Source organism: Eucyclogobius newberryi, unplaced genomic scaffold (genome assembly GCF_026437365.1).
Source record: "Eucyclogobius newberryi isolate DKJ021-1_F unplaced genomic scaffold, fEucNew1.0.hap1 SCAF_21, whole genome shotgun sequence".
NCBI lineage: Eukaryota > Metazoa > Chordata > Actinopteri > Gobiiformes > Gobiidae > Eucyclogobius > Eucyclogobius newberryi.
The window spans coordinates 22,052,859-22,080,119 of NW_027315846.1; the positions used below are offsets into that span (position 1 = coordinate 22,052,859).

Consider the following 27,261-nt stretch of genomic DNA (forward strand, 5'->3'; position numbering starts at 1 on the left):
TCATCACATTGACTGCAGAGCGACAGAGAGGAGGATGGAAGCTGCATGAAAAGGAGCTAAACTTGTGGATGTTTCCTCATGAGACCGTGAAAGATCAAAGCTAATACAAATAGGACTACAAAACTGCTTTTGCAAATTGCAAAAAACAATGCAAAATCTGATCATGCTAAATTTATATATTCAAAAAAATTTGGTGTAACAACTAAAACCGTAGACCGGTAAAAAGAAATACAGGAAGTTAGGAGAAAGGGCAAAAAGACAACACTTATTTGAGAAAGACATTCAAATGAATGCATTCAAGTTAACATGTAAAGTGACAAAAAGATTTACACAGTTCTCAAAACTGATGCGTTACCTTCCCATCTACCAATGTGCTGTGTATACAAACATTTTTTTTTCTTCTCTCAAACAACATATTCGGGGGATGAGATTGGGGCCTATTGATTACCATTTTATGGGGCAAGGTCAAATGTTAAGTGCACCCTCGTGGATAAGGTGCTGCGATTCTATATAACAGTGAGACTAATTGAATAAACTGAAGTACTATGAGAATTGAAAGAAGAGACATGAGGCTAGAGTTACACAACTGTTTTCTCGTGCATAAGAAGAAAAGCTGAGCTGGACACTTCAGTTGGTTATCTTGATTGTTGGTTAGTTTGATAGTTGGTTTGTTGGTAAATAGGTTGGTTGGTGAGTTGCTAGGTTTGTTGGTTGGTTGGTTAGTTGGTCAGTTGATTGGTTAGTTAGTTAGTTACCATGTGACCAGTTAGGTCACATTTATATATAGCGCATTTCTACCTCTAAGGCACTCCAAGCAACCAGTCACCCATTCACACACACATTCATACACCAGTTGTTTGCAGACACTGGGTGTTGTGCCCAAGGACACAACAGTAGTATTCACCTGAGGCAGCTGCGATCGCACCACCAACCTGTGGGTCAGTTGGGAACAAGCACTCTGCCACCTGAGCTACTGCCGCCCAATTGGCTGGTTAGTTTGGTTGGTTAATTGGTCGGTTAGTTTGGTTGGTTGGTCAATTGGTCGGTTGGTTAGTTTGGTTGGTTGGTTAATTGGTCGGTTGGTTAGTTTGGTTGGTTAATTGGTCGGTTGGTTAGTTTGGTTGGTTGGTTAATTGGTCGGTTGGTTAGTTTGGTTGGTTGGTTAAGATAAGATAAGATAATCCTTTATTGTCCCACATGGGGAAATTTCATTGGTTAATTGGTCGGTTGGTTAGTTTGGTTGGTTAATTGGTCGGTTGGTTAGTTTGGTTGGTTAATTGGTCGGTTGGTTAGTTTGGTTGGTTAATTGGTCGGTTGGTTAGTTTGGTTGGTTGGTTAATTGGTCGGTTGGTTAGTTTGGTTGGTTGGTTAATTGGTCAGTTGGTTAGTTTGGTTGGTTGGTTAATTGGTCGGTTGGTTAGTTTGGTTGGTTAATTGGTCGGTTGGTTAGTTTGGTTGGTTAATTGGTCGGTTGGTTGGTTTGGTTGGTTAATTGGTCGGTTGGTTGGTTGGTTGTCATTTGTTTGTACATGTTTCATTTTGGTGTGGTAATTCTGAGTCTTTATGTGGGGGGTGTCATGGCCCCATGTTATTGCTGTGTAGAATGGTGGTCTCCAGGAAGAGACACCTGCAATGATCTGATCAAATTTTCATGTTTAACTCCGTACTATTGATTCTGTATGACTGTGAGACTAATTGCTTATACAGGATGGAACAACAACTTCTATGGAGAAGTGTGTTGGTAACATGCAATGTGAAGTATAATATGATGTATAATAAAGCTTCTATTTTCAAAAGTGCAGTCCAGTCATTGAATGTTTTATTTATCAGAGTATAACAACAATGAAACCATTTTAGAACATATATGGCCTATACAGGTTATACGTTCCATAAAAAGGAAAAATAAACATTTCATGTTGGAAAACTGTTTTTATTTATATTTTGTGCTCTACATGATTACCATTGTTTCAAAAACACATCATAATACGTGTTTTAGCACAGTTGGAGTTATACTTATAATGACACGTTCCTTGAGATGATTTATGTCTCATTTCCCACTTCCCTGATGCACTATAGACTTCAAGTGCCCCAAAGATAGAAATCAAGAGGGGAGCGATCTAGGGATCTGGGAGACCACTCCACAGGACCACGCTGACCAATCCTATGAATGGAAACTAATGGCCCATCCTGTAGAACTAGACTAGTGGTCCATTTGCATGTACTTGAAAATGTGTCCAACCACAAAAGACAAGCTGAAGTAAAATGAGAAAGAGGAATACAAATAGTGAAGTCAGATTGTGACTTCCTGATCATCGTCGTGCCCTTGGAACTTGTAATAGTTCCCTTGCTGCAGTTACCTTTAGTGCACAAGGAAGTGTATTACTACAAGGACTTTTACACGCAGCTAGAGGTTCACAGCTGGGGGACAATTGGCGGTGAAATTATTTCAAATGCGTCTTTTTAATCTAATCATTTCCCGTTTTTACATTTGCAGTCCAAAGGCATGTCCACTATCAACGTTTTCTCTTCATGTACGGCCAACTACTAAAGCTGCACAATGTTTAATGAACTTGTTCTGTTCATTTCTCCCATCTAATCACTGTCAGTCCATGTGTGCCTGCTTCCTTGTGCCTGCTTCCTTGTGCCTGCTTCCTTGTGCATGCTTCCTTGTGCCTGCTTCCTTGTGCCTGCTTCCTTGTGCCTGCTTCCTTGTGCCTGCTTCCTTGTGCATGCTTCCTTGTGCATGCTTCCTTGTGCATGCTTCCTTGTGCATGCTTCCTTGTGCCTGCTTCCTTGTGCCTGCTTCCTTGTGCATGCTTCCTTGTGCCTGCTTCCTTGTGCCTGCTTCCTTGTGCCTGCTTCCTTGTGCATGCTTCCTTGTGCCTGCTTCCTTGCATTTCCGTGAGAACCTTTTTTTTTATCAGTTGTTGTAATTCCCTCAGCAGCCAAAACTCAGTTAGTTAGTAATAGGAAACAGCAGAAATCCAACTGTAATTTAGTTTTATATAAAAAATAAAGAGTTCTAAAACATAATATGCCAAACTGAAGGTAGTCAAGAACATGTTTACAGACTAAGAACAATACAAGAAATTATACTAATATTTGTCTACTTGCACACTGCAACAATAATGCCACAGTTACTGTAGTTATTGCAGTTGCTGACCCCATGACTGAGGACAGTTTGTCAAAGAAATTGGGCTCACTCAATAAATCCCACCTATAGTGGGCAAAGTATAAAAATATAATTACTTTAATGAGGCGGTTGTAGCTAAGGACTTCCCTTGGAGGGCCCCTGGTGATCAAGCGGCCCAAAGAAATTGCCTGTCTGGCCTGTTGGGTACGGCTCTGCATAACTTGGCAGAAGCCAGATTGCCATGATTTAAGCTCTACACATGATCGATTTTGTGCTTACGAAAGAGATGGAGAAAAGGCAGAGCAAACAGAAAAATCAAATCAAAAGCACAGAGACCTTCCCCATCCCCAGATGCACAAAGCCTCTTTGTGTTTTTTAAAAACATAATAGTCCATATTTCTGCTCAAATTTGCATATTTGCATGTTTGTTTTGTTAGTTTGGGTGCTTGACAAACCACAATACTACCCTGCAGGTACCCGGACACTGGAGGCAGTGAAGAAGAGGAGATGGAGAGGTCGAGGAGGCTATCGGTCCTGCTGCTTCCATGTATATGCAGTGAGAGTGCTGTATAGTCTAAAATATTATTTAGTTACGTCTACGTGAGAAATACCTGTAAAAACTTGCCTCTCCAGACACTTTGAGCAAACTTGCCTTTCCATAGACCTGACTCATAACGTTATGGATATGGGCAAGTCAAAGCCCTACTGTTGAAATGTCCAGGGCCCAAACTGAAGCCTATATTTGTCAGCACGTGAACCTCATAAACAGAGGGAAAGTAAGAAGTGAAGTTTAGTGTCCAAGTGTACATTTGCGTAAGGCGAGAAGAAACTTTCTGGGCATTGGTATTTCATTGTTGTAGCCGCAAAGCTGTCCCTGAACTGAATGTATGAGATAAGTGCTTTGGAGCAGAACAAAAGAAGGCGAGGTGGATATGGTTTAGTGCGTGTGCGGAGAGCGGGAGGAGGGGGGCAGGGGGGTCCAGGGGAAAGCCGGGCTACACTTTGCCAACAGGGCCGAGCATTCTCCACACGCGAGGAATCAATTTCACACCAAGAGCGGGGGATCGGAGACAAGCGGGAACACGGCATCTACTTTTATTGGATTGGAAAAGAGTTTTTGTTGCTGCCATGTGGAGATCCAGTCAATGCAGTTTGTCTGAGCCAGCGCGGGACATGTGGCCAACTGCACACAGCAGATACACCAGAGCGGAGAGAACCTCTTTATCACAGAGAAGTTAAGCGTGCAGAGGCAAATCAAGCCCTAACTGTGGAAGATGTTTAGAGAATTGTTTCTTTTTAGTGGAGTTGTGAGAGGACTGTGGGAAAACACTACTGAGCCATGTGAGGTGATGTGAAGCTTCATTCATGGATTCATTCAGAGCAGAAACACGTAGTGTCTGAGTAAATGTTCATGTAAATACAGCCTGACCCTCATCACACGATATTCATATGTTTAGTCTGGGAATGAATGAATGATAGAATCAGAGATGCTCGTGATGGTCACGTCTGCAGCATCACTATAACACGCCCCCTGGTGTGCGCCGCGTGCCAGGCGCGTGCAGCGCGGTAACCTTGGGTCCGGAGCTTTACCGGAGGAATGTGCCGCTCAGCTCCTGTTGCTTCTTGTTGATGCAGTCTTCTGGCTCTCTTTTCTTTACCTTTCACAATGACAAGTTCCGAAGCTGTTGTGGAGAGTGCAGAGCAGCCCTGTATCCGCCTGGAGCCCATCAAGAACACACATTTACCGGGAAAGACGTCGCCTTCCCCGGGAAGGAACGCAGTCTGCGCGGACACCGACTCCAAAGTGGCCGCCAATGGTGTCCACGACATCGAGGACAGGATTCTGAGAATCACCGGCTACTACGGATACAACCCGGGCTACTCCAGCCACAGAAGTGAGTGAACATGTTGAAAAGGAGCATAATGTGTGAGCCTCAGGTACTCGAGACAAGAGCCTCAGGTACTCGAGTATTCTTTACAACAGCTGAAGGTGCTGCACATTGTGCTTTATCAGTGTTTAAGACAAGAGCCTCAGGTACTCGAGTATTCTTTACAACAGCTGAAGGTGCTGCACATTGTGCTTTATCAGTGTTTAAGACAAGAGCCTCAGGTACTCGAGTATTCTTTACAACAGCTGAAGGTGCTGCACATTGTGCTTTATCAGTGTTTAAGACAAGAGCCTCAGGTACTCGAGTATTCTTTACAACAGCTGAAGGTGCTGCACATTGTGCTTTATCAGGGTTCTAAAGCCTGATGTGTGTGGCTTATTCTCTGGGACATCCCTCTCTCACGTACTCCTCTGTCCATATATGACAATCCCACAATCTCTTTTCTTTTCTTTATTTGCCCCTAGGCTTTATTAGTTTAGGCTTTATTTGCCCCTAGGCTTTATTAGTTTAGGCTTTATTTGCTCCTAGGCTTTATTAGTTTAGGCTTTATTTGCCCCTAGGCTTTATTAGTTTAGGCTTTATTTGCTCCTAGGCTTTATTAGTTTAGGCTTTATTTGCTCCTAGGCTTTATTAGTTTAGGCTTTATTTGCTCCTAGGCTTTATTAGTTTAGGCTTTATTTGCTCCTAGGCTTTATTAGTTTAGGCTTTATTTGCCCCTAGGCTTTATTAGTTTAGGCTTTATTTGCCCCTAGGCTTTATTAGTTTAGGCTTTATTTGCCCCTAGGCTTTATTAGTTTAGGCTTTATTTGCCCCTAGGCTTTATTAGTTTAGGCTTTATTTGCCCCTAGGCTTTATTAGTTTAGGCTTTATTTGCCCCTAGGCTTTATTAGTTTAGGCTTTATTTGCCCCTAGGCTTTATTAGTTTAGGCTTTATTTGCCCTGCAGTGTAGCTTGAAATAGGGATGAGAGAGGGAAGGACATTCAGCAAATTGTCAGAATCCAAGTCAAAGTGGCACATAGAGCCTGGCACATGTGCCATCCACTTCGCCAGCGAGCAGCTCCTAAATCTCTCTTTTCAAAGCTGATTCCTGATTCCTTCTTCATGCACAGTCACATGTGCCTCGGCCCTTGTGCTCTCACTGTGGCCCTCATTCACAGAGTTTAATTAAAGCGCTCCATCCCTGGGGCCCCGCACTGTCACATGTGATGCATGTGGACATTGTGCCTGTCACAAGTGGACTTCTCATTTCCTTCTGTCAGTGGCTTTATGATTGCTGGAGCTGCTGTTTGCTAACGCAGCAGAATCAGTGAGGGCTGTGAACATGAGGAACATATTGGAGATTCTTCTGTGGAATTCTGCATTCTTAATTTCACTTTTTTAATTGTGTTGCTCTCCTTCAGATGCCCCAGAGCTCCCCTTTAATATGTTAGTCCTGTCGCTGCGGCTCGCTCACACCCCGGCTGCTCGTTATGCAAAGTCTTCAGCACAAGGAGAGAGGAGAGCCAGCTTTAATCAATGTTAGAAACCTGGTCTTCTGCTGTGACATATGTATTTAGACTGAGAATAGTGGTGGTTTGAGCAAACTAAAGCTGATGTTGTGCCACTTAGACTGTTTGTCATTAACAGCCGGATTGTGTGTGGAGCTGGATGAAATGAGTGCAGCCAGCTTCTGAAATGTAATTGAGCTTAAACCGAAAGTTTTAATAACATCAGTGTTGTTGTTAGTGCCGTAATAAAGAAGATAAGACGCTTGTGGGACAAAACAAATCTTGTATTAGTAATTTGTTCAGTTTAGGGCTGAACAACTAATCAGATTTTAATTGCGATTCAGACATTTCTAATTGTCTAATGCTCATTTGTTTTTAATGGAGAAGTCCACTGGCACGCTAGGGAAACTGGATAACTGGCTAGTCTAATTTAAGCCTAATTTTTCCAATTTTTCCAAATGTATGTAAAGTCGTCTTGATTCAAATCTCCAAAATCCCAATAACACGCCTGGAGAAGTCTAGATGTAGTCTAACTCCATGTCAGGGTCTAAACACACTGCTCGCCACAGCGTTTACGTGCGTTAGCCACACGTCAACACAACCAGCAGCTCCAGCAGAAAGTCTGAAGGTTTGTTTATCTCCCCTTTGTAATTCCCTCTGCAGTCAGTAGATGGAGCGCTAATTCAACTCTTGACATGGGAAACATCTGACGGGTATGAAAGGAAGAGTCCTTTTTGTAGACAATTTTTTAAGTATAAGTTTAAGTTTAAAGACTAAAAAATATTTACATTTTGTCACAGAATAACACAGTTTTTAGGTTAATAATTTAACTTCCTGTTTGTAATTTATGACAAACACTGGACAACCACTATTAATTAATGTTTAGAGAGTAATAATTCTTTACAGATTTTTCAACGTTTTATCCACAAATACCTACGTGATTGGTGTAAAACTATCATTTATATGTATTGTATATATTTCCTCAAACTAGTCACAGATTTGGAAGGTGGTGTAGGTTAAGTATTTGTTCAATTTCATTCCCACCCAAGCCCACGCTCTCATAGTGTTTCTATTCTCCAGTCACAGCAAAGTGAGTGGTTCTGAGTCAGTGTATACACATGTGTTTAGATTTCTATCTTTTATTTTATCAATATGAATTAAATTAGTAGTATTTCTAGACACTATGGTCACATAAAGTGCACTCTTGAAGACTTAGCCCACTTGGCAGACCCAAAAGAAAACATGTCACTGGGACAAATGACCTGGTCCTCCTCCTGAGTTATTACAGCAGTCGTAATAGTACAATTCATCTTGTGCATTTTTGAGTTCCATAGAGGCTGGTGCTTCTGGACCGCTGACATTTATTATTCATGGCTGAATTCGTCAAATCTGAAGTAGTATAAAACAAGAGGTATTACACTGGGACACATGGGCCCGTTTTATTGCTTACTATGATGTTATTTGGAAACCAGGTGCTGATCTTGGCAAACAAAATGGCTCCGTCTTTTAGAAAACCAATCCCTTTCCCTTGTAGTAATATGATCCCATCTGTCACATTCAATCCCTCCATCTGCATTTGGTGGGATTTTGGATTCCTCGGAGCGGTCACAATGAAGACTCCAAGATTAATCGCAATCAAATTAATATTGACATTTGAGTGGTCGTAATAAGCAAATTGTAAAGTCTGACGTCATTATAGTGGGATAATGTTGACGAATGATCCTGATTCATGGGTTTTCATGTTTAAACTCTGCAAAGTCTGGAGTTTAGACCTTGGAAAACATCTGAAGTGCATCAAATTCTTGGAAGTTTAGCCAGTTTCTACTCCTATTCAAATGTTAATGCCCTGGCAGGAAAAGTAAGAAACTGTATTTCTAGATTAAACTTATGGTAGCTCTCTCCATGCCTTTTCCTTTCTACTGTTGTCCTTATAAATCAAATAATTAGTCGTAATACATACATTTTGGTCGACCAAAACGGCAAATGAATAATGGCTGACAGCCCCAGTAGTTTGGAACTTTGAAGGAAGACATTTTTACCATTTATTAAATTCTATTCTATTTAGGTTCAGGAAGTTGTAAAGTATGTTTTATATGTTTTAAGAAGACAAAATACAATTTAATGAAAAATCTGGATTGATCAATATGATTGTCATATCGCCCTGTCCTAATTTGTTCTGTCTAGTATTTTACTACTATCAGTTTCCATAAATAGCTATGCAAAAGCAGTTGACTTTCTCTATAGTAAACATTTCTAGCCTATGGGAAAAAAACTTTTTTTAGCAGGACACCGTTGCCAGTTTGTCAGATTGCCACTTGCCATCTGCGCACGCTTCGAGATGCCTGTGAGCGAGACTGCATGGGGATATTATGAGCTTGTAATACATGCACCGTATGGTTAGGATAATATGCTGTCAAAACATGACACAAGCGAACACAATATACACAGCTCTAAGGTCTCTGGTCTTTATAGGGCTGCACACAAGCCTGAATATACATCAGTGACTATCAATACTGCAAGCAACGCCGTAGCTTTCTGTACTAGAGTACAGAGGAGCAGCAAGTGTGTCCTCAGCACATTTCAAGAGCCATAACATTAGTGTAAAAGATAGAAAAGTGCAATCTTGGTGGAGGGATAATGAAAGGTCAATGCTTTTCCTTAGCAAGCTGGTTAAGTAAATGTAAAAAAGGTCAAAAGATCAAACTATCATTAGGAGGAGTATAAACATAATAGTGGTGATAGAAGCTGCAGCAGCCGTGGCACAATAGTGGAAGTAGACAATGTCCAGCAGCTTTGGTCACAGCAGATACTGACAGGTATTCTGACCGCTCCAGACCCCCCAATAAAGCTAGATTGCACATTTCAGAGTGGCATTGTATTGTGACCACCCTTAGGCACACCTGTGCAATATTCATGGCGTCTCATCCGCATCTTGATATGTCACACCTGTGACGTGGGATGATTTTTTATTTTGATATGAATTGCTCAGTAAGACAGATTTTGACACATTTTTAAACAATATTTGAGAGATGGGTCTTTAGTGGATATAGAAGCAGAGGAGTTTAGCTCATAAATCACCATCACCAAAGCAAAGTTCCTTTGTTTGTGAATTCTGTTCATTGACAATGGCAATAAACCTTTTCTGATTCTGATTCTGAAACATGGGAGCAAAAATAAAGGTGTTTTTGTTTAGTGTATGTAAATTATACTTTAATGAATGCAAAATCTAAACTATAATAGTACTATATGTTCTTACCTGGTCTGGGACCCAGGTAAGACCCTCTCCCCCTTCAGAGCTGAGTAACAAGTATTTGCATGTACTTTTCTGTGACACTTGAACCCACCTGATGCTCTGATGCTCTGATGCTCTGATACTCTGCAGCACGTTGCATGGCCTTTGCCCAGCTGAATTTCTCTAACTTACATTTAGCTGGTGCATGTATTTTGGACTGTCCCGTTCCCATGCCTACTTCCTGGTGCTGCTATTTTTAACTGTCCTGATGCACGGGCCATGCGCTGTGCCTGAATGACTGAGAAAGAGCTGTTTCTCTTGGGCTGCAGCTCCTGGGAAAGAGGGAAAAAGCTGTAATAATGGGACCATATTTCTGCTGCTACAGAACTGCTGACCTGCATATGAGGTGTTCTGTGTGGACACTTACACTGCACCGTGCTGTCAGCTGCTGCCATCAGAGAAAGATGCTGTTATCGGCCTTTTGAAAATATAATAGTCAGATTACAGAGATGTTGTGGCTGAATGACTTTCCCCCGATGAGTCAAAGCGTTAAATGCTTGTAAACAGCGCCCCCCAGTGGCAGAAAGATACATTTAAACTAGGGCCCCAATATTGACTAATAAACAACTGTTGTACACTGAGCCTTTCGAAATACACTATCTGCCAAATAAATGTTGAAATATGCTGACTGAACGCTTCTAAATAGAGAATATATACAAATAAAGTGTATTTATTAAAATGGTGGTGTTAGTGGCAATATTTACATGTGTATAATAATCACTGATCTAAACACTAACGCTGTGGTTCCCAAACTTTTCACACCAAGTAAAGACAGAATATCACCAGATCTACACTAGGTAAAAAAATACTATTCTAGGTTTTAATTAAGGCTAAACTAGGTTTGAAATAGAACTAGATCATTGCTATTCTAGTTCTCTTCATGGTTTCCTCTGAGGCTACAGGCGTTAGGCTGGTGTTGTGAACTAGGGCTGCAAGTGGAAAAATGTCAAGGTAAAATGCTCTCACAGAACTGTAAACATGGATTCAACATAAATATATTTGTACCTTTTTTATTTTTTTATGTTGTGATGACTTGTTTGCCCCTGTCGATGGGAATTGCAGGCTGAGGCAGAAGATGTTAAGGTGCGATAATCTACCAATAAAAGTGAAAACCACAGGGTAAATTCTAAACTCTGAGACTGTGAGTGCACCAAGACAAGTTCCTATGTTTGTGAATTCTGTTCATAGACGATGACAATAAATCCTTTCTGATTGTGACATGTTCAGTGGCTCAGAGGAGTCGGCGGCGGAGCCAAACCCTGGGCCAGGAGGTTCACATTTTAAACACATTCATCCAAACTATGAACTAACTTGAATGTTTTACAGGCCTAAATATGGCAATGAAGGGCAAATTAAATACAAAAACCTCTTTACAGCACAAGGATTATAACATTGCACTGTAGTATGAGATTTACATTTAAGTTTATTTATGCCTCAAACTTGTGGGCATCGTTCACGTGAAGTAGGCACTGCATTTAGCTGAAAATCCAAACTTATCTAAAGATACTGGAGCAAAAAACAACTTAATCACAACTTATGAACGGGTATTTATGGAAACAAACAGACTTGAAAGTAATAATGAGTGGTAAAAGTGCTTTGGATTGCTGTTTCTTTGAAGATCGACGCCATAGCAACAACATGTAGCCTTGCAAAAAAAATGTGGATTACGTATCTGTTACATACCCTTTTAATATGTCTGTAGCTTTACTTTTACTTGAGTATTACAACGGTGAGTACTTTTTCAGCCTGTGTAGTATTTGCATGAGCTTTTCCGTGACACTATGAGGTGTTCCCATTAGCAAAAGATGATCCAAAAGCAGTTGTTTTAGTTTATTTAAAAAAAACTCAGATTACAGAGATTTTCCCTGATGAGTCAAAGCTTTAAGTGTTTGCTAACAGCGCCCCCTTGTGGCAAAAAAGCCCAATTTCAACTAGGGCTGCCATTTATTATTATAGAAGTCAACTAGTCAGTGATTGTTATTTTAGTTAATGACTAACAATCAATGATTGTACACTGAGACTTTTTAAATTCACTATCTGCCAAATACATGCTGATAGAACGCTTCTAGATAGAGAATATATACAAATAAAGTGTATTATGAATGAAAATAGGAAAATGTTTATCTTTTTTGCCATTAAAACATACTTTCCATGTGTTTTAGAGTCTGTTTAGTCAAGATAACATAATCAAATGATCAAAATACGACTATGACTGTTAATTAATATTGTTAATTGTTGCCGCTCTAATTTCAACCAATGCGTGTTAGTGGCAATATTTATAAACTTTGCTTGAAATTCTTAATGATTTATATATATTTTAAGAATACAAATGACTTAACAACTTTATAACATGCATTTGAATCATTCATATTATTAGGGCTAATCATGGATTATTATTGGCATGATGTCAGGTGTCTTAAAGGTGCACGATGTAACTTTTTCAAATACTGTGATGTAGTATGTCCCTCTTACCACAAGATGTCCTCATGTTTTATACTTGAGCGTCCGAGAATACGTTTTTGTGAGTCACTTGAGACAAAGGTGGTCCTCGTCTCTCTTATTACTGCTCTCGCTCTGTCCTCAGACGTGTGGCGAGGGAGACCGCTCCATAAACCCAGTTACAGGTTCATCTGAATGACAAAGAGACTGAATGGGCCCTGTGCGTCAGTGAAGGGCCCTGTTGCTATGGAGGGACACAAGAAGATGCAGGCTTTCATTTCAGGGTGCATTGTTTTATTATATGGATCACCTTGCATCGTTTCATGCCATAAGTGCCTGTCACATCTGGTGTTATGGTTCAAAATGACAGTTAATTAACTATAGTTACAGCAAATTCAGTTTTCCGTTTTCCATTTTGGGAAAAATAATCCAATTGTGGTTAGATTTGCTATATGTTCAGTAGAATTCTGTTCAGAGTGCACACTGTAAACAAGTCCAGGAGCAGTAACATTTAAGAGAAGACTGAAATATGAAGTGATGAAGTGAGAACATGTTTGAAGAGGTCTAAATCACAGAATAAAGTCAGAATAAGCCTGCCTAACTAGCTAACTACACTGAAACTAGCACATCGTATAGTTGTTAAATCCTCTAGCTAAGTTAGTATTGACCAAGCCAAGCTCAGGATCTGCAGATGGGCCCCCGGGCCCTCAGCTCACTGCTCCTGACAGACTGCCCCAGCTGTACGGGTTGAAGAATGGGTCAAAGACAGAAAATGAATTTCTCTCACGAGGGATTCATAAAGTCTATCTTAGCATTAGCATACAGATTCCTGTCCCTAATGGGCCATCTAACTCGTATTAGCATTCTCCAATAAGCACTATTGTGTTCTCTGTTTTGGTTTAGGCCTGAGGATGGAGTTGTGATTGGGTGGATGATCGCACCCTCATTTCTGTTTTGTCTTTCCTGACAAGTATCGCCTCTTTTTGTATTGAAACACTAAAGCTTTTATGATCCATGTTCATAATAGTGTGGTACTTCACAGTTACTTTCCATCCTCCTCGAGTAATATATTTTGAGTGTGAAATTGTATATTCAAACAGTGTAACATTTACGTTAAGGTTTGGTTACTTCTCACTGTGACAAAAGCTTTATATTGGCAAAACTGATGATAGATGTTTTGACCATTTGTGTTTCTCGCACCGTCCCATCAGATTTAACATTTTGTTGTGCAGTTTGTGCGATGATAAAAGAGGCATCCTGATTCTGATTTAGTTTTTCTAATTTTTGTGGTGTCTATCTTTTGAAAAAAAGAATGATTTGTTGTTATGTCAAAAGTTACAGTTGCTCTTGCTTAGCAGTTTCCCCAATAGATAATAATTTATTAGATGTAATGATGATTACTGTAATATGTGGTCATATTTTGTACCGGTATTCTTACTTGTACTTACCGGTGCTTTAGCCACTGCTGCTTATATTAACTTAGTGCACCTTGAAAGTGCTTAATGTGAGTGAGGAGTATATGTGCTGCTGACTCCATGGTTCGGCATCCACCCTGTCTCACTGTTGGCTCTCCGGATCCACTATTTTGAAAGTATAATCCAAACAATGACTACTAGCACTACAACATCTCCTCCGATGAACTTCCTTTGGCCTATTTTAAAACCGACATCAAACCAATCCACTTAAAGCCATGGGATCGGGTACGTAAGTGGGTCGAATCTTCACTGTTTCCGAACACACCCAAACAATACGAGTGTTTCTGAGTGCGACTGAGACACACTCTGATCTAACATGCTGTCTAAAGTCATGCCAGAAGTTTAGCTGGAGAAAGAGAGCGGGAGAGCGCAAGGGGCCTAAAGCAAAACACTGTATTTTTAACTAACTAGCTGAGCAATGCACTGTCAAGACCGTCGCTATGGTTATTTCTGAGCTAATATTATGTGATGCCAAAGCGTGAGGCATCGATACGAGTGAGATTGCATTATGTTTAAATGTACACAGGAAGAGCGGCAAAGGGCGATCCTAAAATGGAAATTCCGGACCACAGAAATCCCCCAGAGACGACCGTGATGAGGCCTCCATCCCCGGCCGTTTTCGATCGTCTTTTATCAAAAATGATGGAGATGTTTTATGGATGTAGAAAGGCTGGGAGTGTTAAATATTTAATGTCAAAATGGGCATTAAGATAAGCGGAGGTGCCAGTTATTTGTGATTGCAAACAAAAGAGAGGTGGACAGGATGTGGCTTTATTGCTTTGTGGCCAAAAATGCATTTTTTTCTGGAATAATGTCAGTGTCAAGTGGCAGATTTAATGGAATTGCGAAAGTGTTGACTTGGTGTGGATGAAGGATCAATGCTTTTTGGCAGTTTTAAGCAGTTTTCACAGTGGTTCAAAGTTAACAAAAACTCATCATTTTGTGTCATGTCCGTTTTATGATCATATTGGGTTGTTTTTGTGTTAATAGATCACTATGGTAAATATATATATATATATATATATATATATATATATATATATATATTTATTTTACCAAGTACCTTAAATATTGGACACTGTTTTGTTGTTTCTCTATTTCACCTTTTGGTACTAACACAAAACCTACGGTAAATATTATTTTTACTGAAGTATTTCTATTTACCGTATTTTCTGGACCGGAGTATAAGTCACACCAGCCAAAAAATGCATAATAGAGAAGAAAAAAACATATATAAGTTGCACTGGAGGATGAAATGCGGTTACAAGTGTGAAAATAACTAATAATATCACGTATAAGTCACTCCGGAGTATAAGTATATAAGTACAAATATAAGTATTTATTCATAAACTATGAAAAAATGTGACTTATAGTCCGGAAAATACAGTATTTTTTTGTGCAAAGAGCCCTCAGAGGCTCCTGAGGCAGTGGTGTGGCCACATTACACCCTTTTCCAATGCAACCATGCCAAGGTTTCGTAGGTTTCGTAGGTCTTTCCTTCCTGCTGCTGTCAGACTTTATAACAAACACTGTTAGTCCTGAACACTCGCAATACTGACCTAACCTAATACTGATGTGCAATTCCGTCATATGTATACTGTGAAATTCATGTGCAATCTATGTGCCGCCGTGACACATATTCATGCGCAATTACTGTCGGGATCACATGCAATAGTATTTATGTATTTATTTATTTGTCTATGGGAGTTTTTGTTTATAGGAGATCTTCTACTGAAAGTGTTTTTCAAACTTCCTAAGTGATCTGTTCTTTTCTTCTGTATCTACCTCTGTATCTACCTGCGTTGCACCAATGAAATTTCCCCATGTGGGACAATAAAGGAATATCTTATCTGTCAACAAGTTAAAGGTACACTATGGAACTTTTCTGCTTGTCTCCATGGAGATGGCATCACCAACTTTACACACATGTATAGATAATGGCCTTGTTTACTTCACTGCAGGATGTTGATACACTTGAATGGTCTAAAGCTGTTATTCAATTATTATTACATTAGATTTGTTTACTGGGGCTGAATTAATATTTGATTTTGAACAAGTGTTGAAGAGCGCTCTGGAGCAGGGAAAGAAGAGACAGTCAGAGAGAGAGAGAGAGAGAGAGTGGTCAGGTGAAAGAGAGGAAGAAGAAGAGGAGGAGGAGGTGGAGGAGAAGCAAGCGCAGCATAATTAGCATGGGCTGCTTGGTTACCTTCCAAACAAAGCTGCTGATTTGTGGAGCGAGCAAGAGGAGAGGAAAACGAGAGAGGAGACAGGGCAGGAGACGAGGGAACAAGTGATTTTTTTAACGTGCACTCGCTCTTTCCGGGAGGTTCTGCTGTCGGATCGTACGGAACTCAAATGAGAAGAACCAGTGAGCAAAGAGAACCGGGTCGCAGAGGAAGAGGGACAACCAGAGCACTTTGTACGACACGTCTAACTTCACCGAGCAGAAACAACAAGGCCAGATCATCGAAAACCAAGAATCAATAAGTGTTAAGGAAATCTTTAACTTTACCTCCAGTGGGAAAAAAACAAAAGAGGAGTAGACAAGAGCGGGAGCAGCGAGGAGCCGAGGATGCGCCCTGAAGCTCACAGAGAGGGCAGCTGCTGACAGTGCACTACTCGCCCCACACTCGCCCCGGGACAGGACAGCGTGTCGTCCCCCCCAAGGAGGATGAAGAAGCACTCAGCCCGGGTGGCTCCTCTCGGCTCCTACAGCACCCAAGTCCTCACCTGCCCTGTCTCCGAAGGTAAGGCCCCAATCTGCACTTCTCCTTGGGTCATGCCAGGGCACCGGGAACATGCCTGAAATGAGAGGGGAATGTTTTGTGGTTTTGATTATGGAAAAGTCATATTCCACTTTAAAAATATCTAAAATAAATGATGAGAAATTGACTCAAAGGATAACATTCAAACTCATTTTAGTTTTAGGTCATTATTTTTACAGTGGGGCTTGTTAGTGATACCAAATATCAATATATGGATACAGACAGATATCAAAAGGTATTGATTCTAATAACAATCATTTGTCAGACATATATAGTGCTGCTTATTTCACACATTTGACAACCGTGTTAAAGAAAGGCTAGTTTGAGTTTTAAGATGTGATTCTTCTGCAAAAATGGCTGTTCTTTAATCAAATATTCATAATATTTGAATCAGTTCAAGCAAACATAGAGCAAGGAAATCCCGAAAAGATCCATGCTAAGGTGAAATTCTTTTTAATAGTCAACGCATTTTTAAACAAAACTCATTGTTATCGGTCACAGTATTTGCCATAATTTTACTCGGCTACAAAATGACAAAGATCACTGGTTTTTACACGTTATTAACTTTTTGCCCTGACTTTTTTCTCATAAATGAGTCAATTTTGGTGGTGAAAATCAAACCACAACACACTGTCTTATTTAATTACGCCCGTTTTATGGAGCCAGCCCTGACTGACACTGTAATCTGTCTGAAGTACTGGAATACATACACACACAAACACTACTTAATGTGCATCAAGATTTGTTGGGGTTAATGGGAATCTATACTTCGGTTACTTTGAACACAGCTTGAATATTTAAGTTGTCAGTTTGAGGCAGTAGCTCAGTTGTTTGCCTACAGCGGCTGCAGGTTCAAGTCCTGACACATCACTCATCTTGCCTGTGTGAATTAGGACAAGTGTGTTTTGTACATCAATTCATCTCTATGAACTGACTCTGGATCCGACCCAAACTGCACAGACACTACCAAAAGATTGCTGGAGTTCACACAATTACATGTATTTGCACAGAGAACTACTAGCGTAATGTGTATTTGTCTGTAAATGGGCAGATTAAACTCACAATTCACTTATAAATCTTATTCCAGCTCATTTCAAGCCGTCTCCTTTCTGACGTGAGCCGTAAAAATCCTTTTAATCCCAACGAATGACTTCGTCGACAAATAAACATGTTGGTATAGACAACATGGACCGATTAATCGATTAAATGACTTAAGTGCAGCCCTAGTATGAATGTGTGAGGATTATGAATGAACAACACACGTATTAGTAATAGTTAAAGTAGTCTTGCATAGGCTTTATTATTTACTCTGCAGCTTTGTAATTACCATATTCATCAGTAGTAGTAGTAGTAGTAGTAGTAGTAGTAGTAGTAGTTAGTAGTAGTAGTAGTAGCAGTAGTAGTAGTAGTAGTAGTAGTAGTAGTAGTAGTAGTAGTAGTAGTAGTAGTAGTAGTAGTTAGTAGTAGTAGTAGTAGCAGTAGTAGTAGTAGTAGTAGTAGTAGTAGTAGTAGTTAGTAGTAGTAGTAGTAGCAGTAGTAGTAGTAGTAGTAGTAGCAGTAGTAGTAGTAGTAGTAGTAGTAGTAGTAGTAGTAGTAGTAGTAGTAGTAGTTAGTAGTAGTAGTAGTAGCAGTAGTAGTAGTAGTAGTAGTAGTAGTAGTAGTAGTAGTAGTAGCAGTAGTAGTAGTAGTAGTAGTAGTAGTAGTAGTAGTAGTAGTAGTAGTAGTAGCAGTAGTAGTAGTAGTAGTAGTAGTAGTAGTAGTAGTAGTAGTAGTAGTAGCAGTAGTAGTAGTAGTAGTAGTAGTAGTAGTAGTAGTAGTAGTAGTAGTAGTAGTAGCAGTAGTAGTGGGAGCAGCAAAGTGTGTATTCTAAATACAGTTACTTAAATTAAAGGAATACAATGTTGGTACTTGTTTACACATTTAGACTTCAAACTGCACGGTATTAAAAATTCTAAAGTCAAATAAAGTCCAAAACATATTGAATACAGGTATTTAGTATTCTTTATCCATAGTATTTGTCCCATCACCGAGTACTTGTAGTAGTACTACAGTAGTGTCTGCTTTATAGGGTTTATCATTACCTCTGCAGCCTTTTATTAGTCAGCAATTTCCCTGCGTGTTTTGGCTGGAGGATTTGCTTTACGAGGCCGCATAGGGAATAGTGGCTTTATAATATTACTGCATGTTGGCACCAGCTCAAACTGTGGAGCGAGAAAGACAAATCGGCGCTCAGATCCACAATCCACAAACCGCTGGGTGACGTGGTGGGCAGATGCGGCACCAGCGTACAAATAAGAGACGCCTTTGTGAAGATTTACAGTCTGAAAGCACTTTAAACTCATTAAAGTGACGCAGGATTCTCGCCGTGACAGAGTGTAATTACGAGGATAATCTGGAGGGGAAACTTTTCAGCGTGTTGGCTTCACTGTCCGCTCTAAATGCTCCCAACATAGAGTTTGTAAGTGGCAAAAGTCTCAGTCTGTGTGTAGTTTGCATGTTCTTCCTGTGTTTGTTCTCTTTTGCCATCAACCTAACCTTTGCTCCTGACAAGTTGCAGAATGTTGTGTTTTGGATGGATTTAATGCAGAAGACAATCATCGCTGACCATAACCACGTGCTAAAAAGCTCTTTATTAAGTTAGTGTTTAATGTTGCCGTGGCTGCAGTCTTATGGTGGATGCAGTGTTTAGCTGATGACATGATAACACTCTTGAAATCATATTTGTGTTTACAATCATCTCAGCCTGGGACTATTTGGCTCTATGTCTGTCCGTCTAAGCTGTGAGAGTACTATTTGTCCTGTTCTTAATCCTACTACAACATTATACTGTCACTATACAACTGGGAAAAGGAACTGTGCAACGGTTTGACTTTTATTCCATTTCATAACATTGGTTTTAAAGGTGCTTCATTAGGGTTGAGATTGCAAATTCGCTGTTTCATTTAAGAGTAGATTTTTGGGGCTTCTTCATGGGGACATTTAGTTCTGCCTGATCAGTTAAACACATTTAAAACTACTGCTGCTGCTGCTCAGTGGCACTGGAAAGAAAAGCCAAATCTCATGGTATTTCTTTTATTGTCGCAGTCATTATTTTCAAACTTGACAAAGAAATGACAAAAAAGAATCATCATCATTTTGCATTATTATTCTGACGATAATATACAGTATATATTTTCAGAAATGTGCTAAAATGTACAATTGTCTTGGTTGTGGTTGAAATAATGTACAAATTCCACAACAAGTTTCTTTTATTTACAGTTCTAATCAGCCCTTTTAAATACCTTTCATCATAAACTATTATTTTGCATGTTAATCCCACACTTTTAATGTCAATTTCAAGTTTTATATCGATGTCAACTCATTGTATTGGCAACGATGAATGACTTGCCAAAACTGAATAAAAAGAGAAACGTTAACCGCATTGAAACGGAGCAAAGCATCATGGTTAACGTAGTTCCCTGTGCGACATAACTCCCAGGAGATCCATAACAACCTCACGAGGCCAACACTGTTCCACCCCTATCACCGTTTCTCGATGCGGTTCCACGTGGCGCGATTCCACAAACTTTCCCTCAGAATTCCCTGTCAGCAGAACGTTCCCAAAGCCATCTTGTCCCACGGCGTGCTGTTCTGCAGATAACTGATATGATTCATTCTGTTCATTCACTCTCCGGAGCTGCTCGCACTACGCCGCATGCTTAGCAGCCGCGCACACACTGCAAAGGCGATGAGTTAGCAGAGGCAGCACGCGTCCTCTCTTATTCCTAGCCTGGTGTAAAGTGATAAGACTTTGGAGAGGTGAAGAATCTAATGTAACTACTTCCTTCCATCCCGCTCTTTCCCTCTCTCTTCATCCTTCTCTCTCCCTCCTCATCACTCAATCTCTCTCTCTCTCCTCATCTCCCCATCCTCATCCCTGTCCTCATCGCTCTCCCCACATGTTTCCAGCCTCATCCCTCTCTCTATCTCCCCTCCCTCCTCATCCATATTTCGCTCCCCCCTTCTCACTTTTCTCATCTCTCATCTCTCTCTCTCTCTGTATCCCTCTCCGTCTTTCTCGCTCTCTCCTTCTTATCCATCAATAATCTTTCTTTCTCTCCCTCGCCCCTTTTCTCTCTTTATTTCCATCTCTCTCTCTCTCTCTCTCTCTCTCTCTCTCTCTCTCTCTCTCTCTCTCTCTCTCTCTCTCTCTCTCTCTCTCTCTCCCGCCCACGGCTATAGTACTTGAATGATGAGAACTCCAGAGCCTGTCACGTTAGTCTGACGGTGCAGTGAGGCATTGGGCCAGTGTCTGTATGTGTCTGTATCTGTGTGTATGTGTGTGTATCTGTGTGTGTATATGTGTGTATGTGTCTGTATCTGTGTGTGTATATGTGTGTATGTGTCTGTATCTGTGTGTGTATATGTGTGTATGTGTGTGTATCTGTGTGTGTATATGTGTGTATGTGTCTGTATCTGTGTGTGTATATGTGTGTATGTGTGTGTATCTGTGTGTGTATATGTGTGTATGTGTCTGTATCTGTGTGTGTATATGTGTGTATGTGTGTGTATCTGTGTGTGTATATGTGTGTATGTGTCTGTATGTGTCTGTATCTGTGTGTATGTGTGTGTATCTGTGTGTATGTGTCTGTATCTGTGTGTGTATATGTGTGTATGTGTCTGTATCTGTGTGTGTATATGTGTGTATGTGTGTGTATCTGTGTGTGTATATGTGTGTATGTGTCTGTATGTGTCTGTATCTGTGTGTATGTGTGTGTATCTGTGTGTATGTGTCTGTATCTGTGTGTGTATATGTGTGTATGTGTGTGTATCTCTGTGTGTATATGTGTGTATGTGTCTGTATGTGTCTGTATCTGTGTGTATGTGTGTGTATCTGTGTGTATGTGTCTGTATCTGTGTGTGTATATGTGTGTATGTGTCTGTATGTGTCTGTATCTGTGTGTATGTGTGTGTATGTGTCTGTATCTGTGTGTGTATATGTGTGTATGTGTCTGTATGCGTCTGTATCTGTGTGTATGTGTGTGTATCTGTGTGTATGTGTCTGTATCTGTGTGTGTATATGTGTGTATGTGTCTGTATGCGTCTGTATATGTGTGTATGTGTCTGTATGCGTCTGTATCTGTGTGTATGTGTCTGTATCTGTGTGTGTATCTGTGTGTATGTGTCTGTATCTGTGTGTGTATATGTGTGTATGTGTCTGTATCTGTGTGTGTATATGTGTGTATGTGTCTGTATGTGTCTGTATCTGTGTGTATGTGTGTGTATGTGTCTGTATCTGTGTGTGTATATGTGTGTATGTGTCTGTATGTGTCTGTATCTGTGTGTATGTGTGTGTATGTGTCTGTATCTGTGTGTGTATATGTGTGTATGTGTCTGTATGTGTCTGTATCTGTGTGTATGTGTGTGTATGTGTCTGTATCTGTGTGTGTATATGTGTGTATGTGTCTGTATCTGTGTGTGTATATGTGTGTATGTGTCTGTATGCGTCTGTATCTGTGTGTATGTGTGTGTATCTGTGTGTATGTGTCTGTATCTGTGTGTGTATATGTGTGTATGTGTCTGTATGCGTCTGTATATGTGTGTATGTGTCTGTATGCGTCTGTATCTGTGTGTATGTGTCTGTATCTGTGTGTATGTGTCTGTATGTGTCTGTATCTGTGTGTATCTGTGTGTATGTGTCTGTATCTGTGTGTATGTGTCTGTATCTGTGTGTATGTGTGTGTATCTGTGTGTATCTGTGTGTATGTGTGTGTATGTGTGTATGTGTGTGTATGTGTGTGTGTGTGTGTGTGTGTCTGTATGTGTGTATGTGTCTGTATGTGTGTATACGTGTGTATGTGTGTGTATGTGTGTGTATGTGTGTGTGTGTGTGTGTGTGTCTGTATGTGTGTATGTGTCTGTATGTGTGTATACGTGTGTATGTGTGTGTGTGTGTGTGATTGTGTGTGTGTGTGTGTGTGTGTGTATTTGTCTGTATGTATCAGTGTCACTCTAAAACTCTCTGTATCTCTCTGTATGTGTCTGTAGCTGTCTGTAGCTGTATGTGTCTGTATCTCTCTGTATGTGTCTGTAGCTGTATGTGTCTGTAGCTGTCTGTATGTGTCTGTAGCTGTATGTGTCTGTAGCTGTCTGTGTCTGTAGCTGTCTGTAGCTGTATGTGTCTGTAGCTGTCTGTATGTGTCTGTAGCTGTCTGTATGTGTCTGTAGCTGTCTGTATGTGTCTGTAGCTGTCTGTATGTGTCTGTAGCTGTATGTGTCTGTAGCTGTCTGTATGTGTCTGTAGCTGTCTGTATGTGTCTGTGGCTGCTCACGCTGCTGTGGAGAGTCCAAGGTTGGCCTGACTTCTGCAGAATGTCATGTGGTTAGGTTTACGCAGGCTCTGGGAGTAGGGTTTCCATGTAGGGGCCGTTCACTAGGACGGCATCATGAGGCATCAGGGGCTGATGGGTAATGAAGATATGTGAAGGGCTTTTAGAATGAAGGAACAAAGAGATCAACATGTTTTAGTTTTGATCTCAGTGAAAAAAAGATTTGATTAAATGTCAATATGTCAATATTTGCTTAATACCACTTGCAAATAGTATTGGAGTAGTAGTAGTGGTAGTGTTAGTGGTAGTACTAGTGATAGTGGTAGTAGTAGTGGTAGTAGTAGACGTTGTTGTTGGTTATAGTCAAGTACCTTGACTATAACCACTATAGTGGTTGTGGTAGTAGTAGTAGTTTGAATAGAATATTTTTAATAGAATTATAAATGCTGCCTTAATAAGTTATAATGGTATAAGTAAAAGTTTGGAAAGAAAATACCCTGCATTGATCTGGAATCAATTGGAATTGAATTGAAAGTAAAAAGGCTGGGCTCACAGATTGTGACAGTGGTAGTTGTAGAGGTTGTGGTGGTGGCACAAAGTATAAATCATGCTCTGGACGAAGTCAATTCCAGATATTATTTTAGTGGCAAACAAAAGGGCCTACTACAATATTCAAAATCTCAAAAATAATAGTTTGAATAATAGTTTGAACTAGCATGTTGAAAGTGTCAGTATGTTGTTGTGTGGTGTCCCCAGGAGAGGATGGCTCCGAGTGCCAAGCAGACGCTCTGGGCAGTGAGGCCAGTGAAGAGAGCCGCTCTTACCACACATGCACCATCACTCTGCTGAAGGTGCTGGGCGGGCTCCTGGTGGTGCTCTGTATCTCCTCCTCCTGGGTGGGCACCACGCAGGTCATCAAGCTCACCTTCCACTCCTTCTCCTGCCCCTTCTTCATCTCCTGGTTCAGCAGCAACTGGAACATCCTCTTCTTCCCCATCTACTACTCTGTGCACGTGCTCACTACCAGGGACAAGCAGACGCCCATTCAGAAATTCAGGTGAGGAGACCATTTACAGCACACACGATTCATACATTTATTTCATCATGACTCCGTACACTGTTTTTGTGTGAGTTTTTGTGTGAGTGCACTTTGTGAAAATGCTGTCATTCTGAAACTTGCAGAGGACATGTTGTTCCTGTACTGTCCACTAGGTGCTGTAGTGGTGCTGTGCATGTGCACTCTCGGAGTACAGTAAACGTTCAGAGCAGTTAAACGTTAAAATAAAACGACTCCCTTTCCGCAGAACTAATCTAGCTCAAGGCAGTATAAATTCTAACTTCTCAGACCAGTACCTTCAGATTGAAAATGACTTCTGCAGTGCCCAGATGGGATTCTTACTTAGTCTAATGAATCCGTTGAAACCTTTTCTACCTTTAAACTTTTTAAAAGGGAAACTGCAGTTTTTTGATACAACGTTTGCCTGTCTAGAGAGTGCAGTAAGCTGTTTGGAGAGGATGGCATGACCCTGAAGCAGTTTGTGAAGCGGAGCGCCCCCTTCTCCATCCTGTGGACTCTGACAAACTACCTGTACCTGCTGGCCCTGAAGAAGCTCACTGCCACCGACGTGTCTGCGCTGTACTGCTGCCACAAGGCCTTCGTCTTCCTGCTGTCCTGGATCGTGCTCAAAGACCGCTTCATGGGAGTGCGGGTCTGTGGCTTGTTTTCACGTTTTATGAATAATGAAATATACGTTTGTTGCACTAGGTTTTGGAGTTGTTTCCATTTATATTTATCTAATTTCCTGAAAAATAAGGTAAAATAAAAAAAATACTGCATGAACCAGGTAAAGCACTCAAATGCTGACTTTAGTGCCGCTCGTGGTGGAGTGGAAAGCACATATGCCTGCAATGTGGAGCAGGCCGCAGCGCCGGTAGTTACAGTCCAGATCTTGACAGTTTGCTGCGTGTCCATCCCCGATCTCTTCCTCGTTTCACGCTGCGCTTTCCTGTCAAATAAAATCTATGGGCAAAAAATCTATTTAAGGAAAAAATAATGGACTTTACACAACTATATTATGTCACCAGTTTCCATTCATTATTTTATGTTGATCCAAAGCAAATTATTGGGTTTCAATATCATCTATTTTGTTCTGATTTGACATTATGTGCCGTTATTGTCTTAAAAACATGAAAAACAGAAAGAGTTCAAGAGAGCACAGAGGGTTTGACAAATACATGCACTGTGGCAAGACAAATTTACTTTAGTACAAGAATAAAAAAGTTATGTTACATATTTTTCAAGCCAACATCATTTTTTGGTTAGAATTATATTGAAAGCACAAATACCTTGAAACAAACTGAATTGCGGTGATAGTGCAGTGTACACGCGTGCTATATGTGAGCTAACTGTCCCCTCCCTGCACCTGTAGATTGTGGCTGCGATTATGGCCATAACCGGGATTGTCATGATGGCCTATGCCGACGGTTTCCATGGAGACTCCTTTGTGGGCGTGGCGTTGGCGGTGGGCTCTGCATCCACATCTGCTCTCTACAAAGTTAGTCTACACTGCAAACATGGCTTTCTTTCATTTTCAATTCAATATTTGCCTTTTTTTTAGTACAATTTGCTTAGTATTTTTACAATTTCAATATTCCTTTTTCTACTGTACCTAATGAACTTGACATGACAAACGTTTTTTAGAGTCACTTCATAAAGAAATAGTTCATGCATACCATATATTTGGCATTTTTATGTGTCAACGTTCATTTCATTTTGCTGTGACGACACTCCACATACATAAGTGTATTGTCTGTTCGGCAGGTGCTGTTTAAGATGTTCCTGGGCAGTGCAAACTTGGGCGAGGTAGCTCACTTCCTCTCCACCATGGGCATGTTTAACCTGCTCTTCATCTCCTGTGTGCCCCTGATCCTGTACCTGACCCGGGTGGAGCACTGGGGGTCGCTCTCCTCCCTGCCCTGGGGATACCTCTGTGGACTGGCCGGACTCTGGCTCGGTAAAGACACACGAGAGGGGAGAATGTACTCTATACATGATGATATGTTGAAATCCACAACAAATTAAACTAAATTGATCTTTACAAGTTGATTTTCCAATGTAATTCTGACTCTTCTGTCTGCAGTGTTTAACATCCTGGTGCATGTTGGCGTAGTGCTCACGTACCCCATTCTCATCTCCATAGGGACTCTACTCAGTGTGCCTGGGAATGCAGGTAATGTCTATCACTTCAGCAATACAGTTAACAGTCAGTTTCCTGAACTCTGCAAGAGGGAAGTATATTTGGTCAGAAAGATTTCTTTAGTAAACAGATCAATCTCGCGCCATAAGAGACTTACCAAACCATTCATTTATAAGTGTGTAGTTGAGTCATCGCAACCCATAAAAGATTGTGCATTTCCAAAGGGGCCTCCTTTGTCTTTGCAGTCAGACTTGGAGAATGTAGTTGAATGGGCCGTGATGATGGGGAGGGGCACAGGCTGAGCTCAGAGGTACAAGAGCTACAAGAAGAAGAGCAAATGGTGAGAGAGTGTGGTTGTGTCCAGTGTGGTCAGCACTTGGGGCCAATGATAAAGTCATTACGCAGCAGGTCTGCCCCTCCGACAGAGGAAACTCAATCACCAGCGTGCCTCGGTATCCCTGCTCTCTCTCACTGAGGGAGGATCAGGTTGCCACGGCGACTCTAAATGCCTGCATCTCTTTTTTTACCATGGTGGAGCACATGAAGGTCACACTAGTGCAGGCCTGAGGTGCAAAGACACACAGGATAAAGTGGAGGATTATAATCCGTGTTTGTGTCTCATCCTCTTGGCCTGATGTCCTGTGGTTTCTCTTACTTAGTGTAATGAATCTGCTTCTGCCTCTCTGTCCTTCCAGCCGTGGACGTGTTGAAACACGAGGTGATCTTCAGTGTGGTGCGCCTGGCTGCCACCTGCATCATCTGCCTGGGCTTCCTGCTGCTGCTGCTGCCTGAAGAGTGGGACTCAGTCACACTGCGCTTCCTGGCCAACCTCGCAGACAAGAAGTCTGAGGAGCACGGAGAGGAGCTGACCGACTCCAGTGTGAACGGCCGGAGCAGGAGTCGGGCCAATGGGGTGGTGTCCATCCCCTTGGCATGAGCAGGACCTCTATGTTCAAACAGCTCCTGTGCTTAGAACAGTCTCATGAACCTTCTGTGGAGGACACAGTCCTGTGATGAACACCATCTGATCCACAGACTGAAGAGCCAAGGGAGGAGAGCTTTACATTCTGATATTGAACCATCTTTCATGAGTCGACCTGCTCGGCAGACTGTATTCTGTGAATATAACAATGCAGGGCCAGTTTGGCCCAGTCTAACAGTATTCTTTAAAGAGCAGTGATTCAAAGTCTTATTGAGTAGTTTAGGAAGGACATGATAGTCTATGTAACGGACTGGCTCTACGGGGTTTATAATAAAAGCTTTAAAATATAACAA

At 41.0% G+C, this 27,261-nt stretch overlaps 1 protein-coding gene across 2 annotated transcripts; it reads left to right on the forward strand.

The window, feature by feature from the left end:
* The first annotated feature begins 4,787 nt into the window (after nucleotides 1-4,787).
* slc35f4 (solute carrier family 35 member F4) lies at nucleotides 4,788-27,261 on the forward strand. 2 transcript variants are annotated; one of them, XM_072458083.1, is made up of 7 exons: nucleotides 4,788-5,028; nucleotides 23,546-23,846; nucleotides 24,279-24,498; nucleotides 25,219-25,344; nucleotides 25,611-25,803; nucleotides 25,930-26,019; nucleotides 26,682-27,261. In XM_072458083.1, the coding sequence occupies exons 1-7, from the start codon at nucleotides 4,800-4,802 to the stop codon at nucleotides 26,921-26,923; spliced, it is 1,401 nt and encodes a 466-aa protein (XP_072314184.1). In that variant the 5' UTR covers nucleotides 4,788-4,799; the 3' UTR covers nucleotides 26,924-27,261. The 2 variants fall into 2 exon arrangements, with proteins under 2 accessions (XP_072314184.1, XP_072314185.1); XM_072458084.1 differs by lacking the exon at nucleotides 4,788-5,028 and adding an exon at nucleotides 15,691-16,463.